At 47.5% G+C, this 8,904-nt stretch overlaps 1 protein-coding gene across 1 annotated transcript; it reads left to right on the top strand.

Annotated features, from left to right (window-relative positions):
* Positions 1-1,403: 1,403 nt before the first annotated feature.
* DBT (dihydrolipoamide branched chain transacylase E2) lies at positions 1,404-8,682 on the top strand (the record flags this gene model as incomplete). The annotated part of the gene is made up of 10 exons (XM_010147034.1): positions 1,404-1,563; positions 1,728-1,803; positions 2,678-2,859; positions 3,220-3,347; positions 4,092-4,335; positions 5,085-5,251; positions 6,228-6,305; positions 7,188-7,379; positions 7,546-7,617; positions 8,475-8,682. Coding segments are annotated over 10 exons (1,467 nt in total), but the record flags the coding sequence as incomplete, so codon positions are not given.
* Positions 8,683-8,904: the final 222 nt, after the last annotated feature.

Below are 8,904 nucleotides of genomic sequence, written 5' to 3'. Positions count from 1 at the left end.
TTTAAATGTGTTCCTAAACCAAGATTTGCCATAGGTTAAAATTACCATTTTACCTGATTTTTGAATAGGGAAAATTGTTTGGAGAATTAATGCAAAGTTTACTGTCTGCTCATTATGGGAATTAGGAGAATGCTTCTCCCAGCTCGGGAGGCGCGACCTCAGCAGCGGGCAGCCGCAGAGTCACCGACAGGACGTGGTCGTGTCCTTTGTGGTGGAGTGTATTGTATATCTGCTTGTTCCCAAGAGAAAGGTGCCACGCAGCGCGGGGGCTAGGTAACGTAGGGAGCGTGCACATGGTGCCGCTTTCTGAACGATCCACTTCCTTAAAGTGTCATGCCAATCCGAATCGTTGGGCAGTTTGGGGGCGGGGAGGGCAGTCGGGACATTTCGTATGCTCTGTGCGTACTGAAAGGGCTTTTGGAAAAGAAGTTAAAATGAACTTTCCCATGCAGGTGTGCTGATTTCTGCCTCCTCTGAGAAGACACTTTCTAATTTTACAGTTTTGAGCTACTTGAGGTACATTGTAGCACCCGAATTTTTTTGGTATCTAAATTAATGGGAGATTGTATCTACAGATAAATTGTATTTTAATTAATTTTCCAGCACTCTAAGGCAGCATAACACCAGAATTACAGTAGATTTAATAAATCTTACTAAATGAGAAAGGCTCTGAACTAACTTCTGTGAGATCAGTGATGAGTGCCTGTTTGTGTCAGTGCAAGTGCTACTGGCTTTGCTTTTGACCAAAATCATGACTGATTGCACCATGCTTTAAAGCACAAGGTTTTCTCTGAAGAACTTTCCAGGAAAATCCATCGACCCTCTGAGTTGGTTCTGGATCGATGTAATTGCAACCCTGAAAGAAAACCTGTCAGTGAGGTTGAGGTGAAGCGGTGTTTGCTTGGAGACGAGTGCTGCCAGCAGCGATGGGCGGGTGCCTGTGCCCTCTGGTGCGAATTCCCTCTCCGATTAGTACTTCTGATCAGCCTTTGATTGGAGAATTGGCAAAGGCAAAGCTGGTGATTTTTCCTGCAGTCCCGGGGACCCTTCCAGCATCCATTCTGGATGAGGATATTTCCGACAGCAGTCGATACACGTATGCTTTTGTGTGTGTCCTGATGGAACTAATGGCTCAGAGCAACGATAGCAAGTACAAATCTCTTACCGGATCGTGTCATGATTTTTGTTAATTGGTTATGTTATTGTGGCTTTGATCTCCCCGTGTGCTGCGTTAGTGAAAGAGACTAGAGATCTGGCAAAGCTTCTGCTCATTTAGTGGTTATTGTATATATTCAGTATGTATAACTGTGTTCCTGTGGGAACTCCTCTTAGATAAGCCAGAGTTAAGCTATTCTGGGGTTAGTGTTGCATCAGGAATATTGAATGAGCTTGACATTCCTCAGTCCGTTCCATTAACGCTTGAGACTTCTCTCCCTCAGGTTTGCATTCACCGTGTTAGATCGTGCAGCAGCATTCGCTTTATAAAATCAAAATATGTGTGCGTGTGTGACAAATCCGCCCTCAAGTTTAGTCACCATCAGCGGTTATTCAGAACGTCTGCTGGTAATCTTTTTCATAATAAAATCCTTCCTTTACTTTTGCTGTTTGTGAGTGTTGTGCCAGCGGTTTGTATGTGCTGGTGTGGAGAGTAATTTTGATGCATTCAGATTTGTCCTTCTGACATGTTTAATATTAAACATGTTGTATTTCCTTATTGTCTGTTTAAGTTCCATGGGGCCAGATTGTCCAGTTCAAGCTTTCTGACATCGGAGAGGGGATTACAGAGGTGACGGTGAAAGAATGGTACGCTCTGCTTCTGTATGTAGAAACCCGGCGAGGAGTCAGCGAGTTGCTTGTGTTATCAATTATTTGTCTGAGCATGTGCTTTCTGAGTTACTAGTGATGGTTCTCGGGCTTCACTTCCACACTGTGAAACCGTGTATGCACGGGGCTTTGTTTTATTTGCAGTCTGGTTTACTGGGGAGTGGGAAGGGTGGAAGGGAGGGGATGCCCTAACTGCACCTGTGCATGGGTTTGCCTTCAGTGGTGCGGCGGGTCTGTCTTCTGTTATACTTGCTTGACTTGCTGGACTTTAGAAACAAACGGCTGGTCTGGAGAACCCACAGAATTTTACCCTGTACCCCTTTCCCATTGATTTCAGGAAAGATCTGAACATGTAAATTGTTAGTAAAAAGGCAGTGATGGTTAAGCCAAGTCCAAGTGTTCCGTGAAGGAAGGCAGTTGGAGCGCCTCCTTGGCAGATGTCAAACGCCCCACTGCACAGAAGATGCTGTTTACCACTAAGTTTCTTTTCTGAAACTGAACATGTACCGCTCCTGGCGGTTTGAAACACAGAAATTCCATGGGTTCAGACTAAGTTGGCCTCATTCTTGTGTTGAGATGGCTTGAAACCTGCCAAGAAAACTGCACTTTACTGGAGTCCCAGTAAAACCACTTCAGCGTGTGATGATACCCTAAACCACTGTCATTTCCCACAACAACGAGGCTTGCAGCGATTGGGCAAATGCTGCTCAGCGACATATCTGTTATGTGGGAGTTGTCTTCCTACCTAGAAAGCGGTTTCGTGTTGTGGGGGTGTGCGTGACCGCACAAAGAACACACAGTGTAGGTGGTTACCCTTGGTGTGTTCGGTACTAGCCCGTGTCTTTTCTCTTAGGTATATAAAGGAAGGTGACAGTGTGTCTCAGTTCGACAGCATCTGTGAAGTACAGAGCGACAAAGCCTCTGTTACTATCACTAGTCGGTACGATGGCATCATCAGAAAACTCCATTACAGTTTGGACGAGATCGCTTACGTTGGAAAGCCGTTAGTGGACATTGAAATCGATGCTTCGAAAGGTACTGTAGCTGGGTGTTTCTCCTGCACGTTTTATGTTTGTTATCATGAAACCAAGGTGCCAGAGGAGTTTACTTCGTCCTGAAAAGCTTAAATCTGAATTATATTCTTCCCCTTTATAAAGTCAAGAACATTGGGTGGGAGGCTGGGATATTTTGTTAGCATTTAAAATCTCGAAAGGTAGGCATTTCCTGGTGAAAATCCAGCTTACACAGCAGCCCGTGGCGTGCTGCGCTCCTGCCTGCAGCAGCTCACAGTGAACGTTACAAACTTCAGCTGCTGCAGGCTCCCAGGACGGTTGACGCTGGCGTTTCCAAACGCGCCCAGTGTAGTACAGTTGAATTTTCTCATTTTGCTTGCAGGTGTGGCCCCGGAAGAAGATGTTGTCGAAACACCTCCCATGTCTCATGAAGAGCACACCCATCAAGAGATCAAAGGTCACAAGACGTTAGCAACCCCTGCGGTTCGTCGCCTGGCCATGGAGAACAACGTAAGTTGGATCCTGCTGCGGTTTTCCAGCTTCTCTGCAGCAGCGGGGCCCACTGGGAGTGCCCTGATCTGGAGGAAGGAACAGTGAGAAATGCTGGATCTCGGGTGCCTTTCAGATGTGTAAAGCCTATGGTAAGGATGAAGGGGTTGTGCTCTCTGGTGATGATGGTGGGTGGGTAGCGAATCACTGGGCTAAAGTGCAGCTGGGATGCCTTAAGCTGGAGGCTAAGAAAACCTCTTGAGATTAAACATAATCGAGGATCGGAATGGATTCCTGGGACAGAGGAAGGAGGAAGGAAAATTGGAACCTCCGTGTTAGCTACCATATTATTTTTCAGATTTGTACTAGAGCAGAGGATGTACCACGTGACCTTTTAAGCACTTTTCTGAATCTTTTTTCCTGTGAATCTGTGAATGTTCCATTGGTTTTGAAAGATGCGGTACATTTTTAGGAAAACAGTGAGACAATAAGTAGAGAAACGGAAGTGACACTTAGCTTTCCTCAAGTTAACACTTCACTGTTGATCCTGTGAGGTAATTAGGAGGTGAGTAGTATTCGTAGCTCCTCCTTGGAGCAGGCACGTGCTTGCACAATGCTGAGCACCTAATAAACCCCAGAAGGGGAGGGGGAACTGCAGGTGTGTGAGGTCGGCAGCCGGAATCGTGTTTAGCCGTAGCTCGCAACGCAGGGTATTTTCACACCGCTGTGCAGCGCACGTCTCATAGCTTGTTACGTGCTTTTCAGATCAAACTGAGCGAGGTTGTCGGAACAGGAAAAGATAACAGGATCCTTAAAGAAGACATACTCAATTACCTGGCCAAGCAAACGGGAGCTATTTTACCTCCGTCACCCAAGGCTGAAATTATCCCACCTTTGCCAAAATCAGAGACTGTGCCGGCTGCTCCAAAGGACAAAGCACGCACAATTCCTGTACCTGTTTCCAGACCCATTGTTTTTTCAGGGAAAGATAGAACTGAACCTATAACAGGTAAATCATGGAATGTAACATCTCAAGCCCATGCTCACAGTAGGCCAGCAGAAAACATCACTCGGCAGGCAGCTGATTCCTTTTGGTGGGAGTGTGTGTTGTGTTGCCATGCCGGTGAGCAGCGGGCGAACCGGCGCCATAAGGAGGTGTTGCATGAAACTGTTCGTTCATGAAATAATTGTTTGTGTTTTGGTTGGATGGAGTTGGGCTGCGAGTTGCACTTGCTCGTTTTCCATTGGCGTTTCTTCAAATGTGTGCTGAAAAAGGCAGGAATTCTGAGATGTGGGAATTCGTCTCGGTATGAATCATTATGCAGTTAATGGCAACCTGCAGTGGGTTTACAGGTTTATCAGCGTTTAGTGGTAGCGTGCTTCAGCACTCACGCTTGGTTAGGAGGGGAGTACCACGGAAAAACCCCGTTAAAAGAGGAAGGGGAGAGGTGTGCCTGCCTTGCAGGCAGTGCTTACCTGGAGAGGCTGGGAAGGGCAGTGCAGGCCGCTGTGTTGTGGTTTCCGATGCATCCGTACACTGAGAGATGCAGCGATCTAATCTGAAATGCTACAGCTGTAGAAGTTGTGTGTTGGTCCTGAAGTGAGCTTTAACCTGTCCTTGGTTGTTGTGGTGGTTTGCTGTTGGTTTGGGTTTGTTCAATTGTGTAATTTGTTTGAGGGAAACAAATAGCTGAAATGCCATCGTAACTCCCCAGAAGCTCGTTTGGGTGGTTTAAGGAGTCGGCACACGTTTTTCAGGTTTTCACAAGGCAATGGTCAAGACTATGAGTGCAGCCCTGAAGATACCCCACTTCGGTTACTGCGATGAGGTTGACCTAACGCAGCTCGTCCGGCTGCGAGAGGAGCTGAAGGCTGTAGCCCAGCAGCGTGGAGTCAAGCTGTCCTTCATGCCTTTCTTCATCAAGGTGAGCCAGGCGCCCTGTGGGGCGCGCACCCAGGGTGTGCCGAGGCCTGTTGGGGTGCTCTGCATGGGGAGCTCCCCTCTGCCGGCTGGGCAACTGCCGCACGCGAGGCACGCCTCAGAACCTCTCGCTCGTGAACCGCTTGCAGGTTTGCTGTCGGGATCGTGGCTGGGGCCTATAACGTCACGGGAAACTTCTCCGGCAGGGGCGAAGGACAGGGCGGATGAGGCTGGGGGAGGGGAGCACCACTCGGCGTTTGAGCTACACGCAACTAATTGTCAAACCATCAGTGGTTTTTACGAGCTCTGATAAAATGAACCTCGTGGAAAAGGCGTCATTATTATAATTATTGTTGTTTTTATTAGAGTTTTGTTGGTAAGGAAGCCCGCAGGCGAGTCATTGTGTCTCCTCTGCTGTTCAGACGGGCAGGCCCTTGCCCTCGTTTGGTTGCTGTGGCTCATCAGCGAGGGCTGATGCATTAAATGCATCCTGTGATCTGAATGTCCTGGTAATGCTGCTGCCATCAGGGTGCTGAGTAAGCACTCGTTTGGGGTGCTGAGTGAGCACTCATTCTGCCCACTGTCTTTAGGGAGAAGGAGTATTACTTCCTTGTCCTTGAGTGGAGAGCTAAGAATGACGCTGCTGCTGCTGAAACTCGTAACTTTTGCCTGGGGACCTTTGATTTGGGTTGTGGAACAGAAATATCAAATGCAGATTCAACCTGTTACATCTGGGAAAAGGCTTATCCCTGTTTATACATCTGATGTGTATTTGGGTTTGTAAGCTGTGTTTTTCCTCTGCTCCCCTAACAAGAGTAGGGTATCAACAGACGAGTTTAGGAGACTTCTAGCCAAATTTGATTGTATTGAGGAAATCCCTATTGTTATTAATCTCAGTCACCTCCCAGCGTTCCTTCCTTTCCATGCAGCTCTCCGGGTGTAAAATACAGAAATCTGTGTTTTCCTCTTTTGTTTAACAGGCAGCCTCTCTGGGATTATTGCAGTATCCCATCCTTAATGCTGCTTTGGATGAAAGCTGTCAAAACGTCACCTACAAGGTTTGTAAACTCTGTCAGGTTGTGTGCCGAATGCCTCAGCCAGCAGCTGACAAGGGCTCTGCTGACTGGCTGGGCCAACTGTGAGACCTGAAGTGATGCGCTGGAAAAGCGTTCCTGTGTCCAGAGTGTAGGGTTGGGTTTGTTACTGCTCTTGTTTCGATAGTTTAATGAGCGTCGCTTTGTATCCAGCCTGGCCTCGAAAATGCAGGTGGACGTTGTGATTTCCTGCACGGGCCAAGCATTTGAAATGGGATCGCGTAAAATCACATCCCGTAATTTTCCAGCGCAGGCACAGCAGTTCTGCTGTGCACAACCCTTCTGTATTGGGGTTGTATTTTAAAGTCAGGTTTGATGGTAAATATTTAATTCCCATGCAAGGTGCTAGATTGGTACCTGTGGGCAGGAAGTGTCTGTAGTCTGAAGAGCAGTGTACACGCCCCCTGCGGTGCGAACTCTGTTGTGCTGTTTTATCCTGATCTCTCAGACGAATCCGCTTATATTCCTCCAAGGAAATAAGAGGCAGCTCCGTTTCCTCTATTTTTTTAATGTTAGCATTCTCTTTAAAATGTGCCCATCACAGTTTGTTACCCATTTAATCATCCCAAAGTGAAACATGTTCGGTACAAAATGGATTCCAGGATTTTGTGTTTCCTGGATGTGAAACTGCCAAAATCATTTGTGCTGTGTGGATGTGGAAAGGTAATAGGGAAAAATTTCCACCCCCTTCTCCCCTCCGAGCTGTACGGGGGAGTTGGGTGCGTACAGACAGTACTTCTTGTGTTATGCTGTGCGCGAGGAAGGCATTCTTCAAGGGCTTCTTAACGTGGCACGCTCCTGTCGTGACCGCCCGCGTCAGTGCCCCCTTGGTGGAACTTGTTGCAGGCTTCGCACAACATTGGCGTCGCTATGGACACGGAGCAAGGTTTGATTGTCCCAAACGTGAAGAACGTTCAGGTCTGCAGTGTGTTCGAGATTGCTTCCGAGTTAAATCGCCTACAGTCCTTGGGCTCTGCAGGCCAGCTGGGAACAAACGACCTCACCGGGGGCACGTTCACCCTGTCCAATATCGGCACGGTAAGTACCGGAAAAACCAGAGCTTGTGCCTGAAAACTGCCTCTGGATTGGGTACCTCAGGGAAGCTTCATGTGCAGCGAACAGAACCTGGAGCAATCACTGCAAAAGGCAGTCTGCTTTAAAGGAAAAAAGCCTGTTAAGCAATATCCCAGTCTCTCTTTCCTAGATTGGTGGCACGTACGCCAAACCAGTGATACTGCCCCCTGAAGTGGCCATCGGAGCGCTCGGGAAGATACAGGTACGTCAGCTCTGCCCTGGCAGGGGGGCTCAGCTAACTGCAGCCCTCACTTGGAAACCAAACGCCGCATGGCCCTTGGTGGTCTTTCTCTTTATGCAGACATTTCCCCTTTCGTGTCACAGGAACTGTGTAGCTTGTGGTTGAGAGGTTTTGTGGTGCTTTTGGTGACTGTGCAGAGATACCAGATGTTTAAGTAGACGGTTTTTATGCCAGAGGTTCAGATTTGGTTCCAAAATCCTTCACCCCCATCCCTGTTTGGCCGTTGGCTTAGTAAGAAACAGCCTGAATGTATTTTTTACACGTTTTGCAGCATGGCGGGAGCATTTTTAATGTCATGAAGGAGAAAACAAGGCTAAAAGTATAATCCTGATGATGAAGTCTCCTTTCAGGAGCCAGACAGCTGAACCCCTACAGAACACTGCATGGTGGAGGCAGTTCCATGTTTCCTGAGTGTCAGGCTTTAATTCTTCAGTACAGACAGTTGGATGAGTGCTGGAAAGCCGAACTAATCCAAAACCCCTTTTCTGTCTTCGCCCTGTGCGCCTTTTGGGAAACTCATTTTGAGCACTAACAGGGCAGTAAACCATTCAGGAAGAATCGTCCGAGTCAAGGGAGGTTTCCACTACTTCAGTGTTTCCGTGGTGGTGGAAGCAGGATATGGCTGTGGGTTTTGAGCTTTACAATATATCCTGACCTGCAGCACAGACAGCAGTGGGGAGGTCGTTGGGTTTTTGGGTGACGCTGCTGCTGTGGGTCCGATTTAGCAAAATGTTTACATTCAATTAACAAACTAACAGTAAAAAAATAAAGATTTGCTAATGAAGGGTTTTTTTGTTTTTTCCTTCCTCTGATTTTAGGTTCTTCCTCGATTTAATGGAAAAGGTGAAGTATATAGGGCCCAGATAATGAATGTGAGCTGGTCAGCTGATCACCGCATCATCGACGGAGCTACGATGGCCCGCTTTTCCAACTTGTGGAAATCTTACTTGGAGAACCCTGCTTCCATGCTGCTAGACCTTAAATAACGGAAACCTCTCCGGAATATGCCTTTAAACTGCGGATTAGACGGCTGGCTCTGCTAGCATGTGCCCTTTGCTACTCACATCATCTAATAATTTCATGTGGTTGAAAGTTCTCAGCAGCTGGTATCAGTCTGTCAATTAGCTGTTACTTCTCTTAATTAATGCCGTAATGTCTTCTGCAGCTGACTGTCGAACTGGATAGGTCCCGGGGTGCATTCAGAGTACGGTGGTGGCATGTCTTTGCCTTCTGTGGCACAGACGGTTG

Source organism: Eurypyga helias, unplaced genomic scaffold (assembly GCF_000690775.1).
Source record: "Eurypyga helias isolate BGI_N326 unplaced genomic scaffold, ASM69077v1 scaffold49742, whole genome shotgun sequence".
Lineage (NCBI taxonomy): Eukaryota > Metazoa > Chordata > Aves > Eurypygiformes > Eurypygidae > Eurypyga > Eurypyga helias.
Note: the sequence above shows the minus strand (reverse complement) of the source record. Positions and strands in the feature narration are given on the sequence as shown.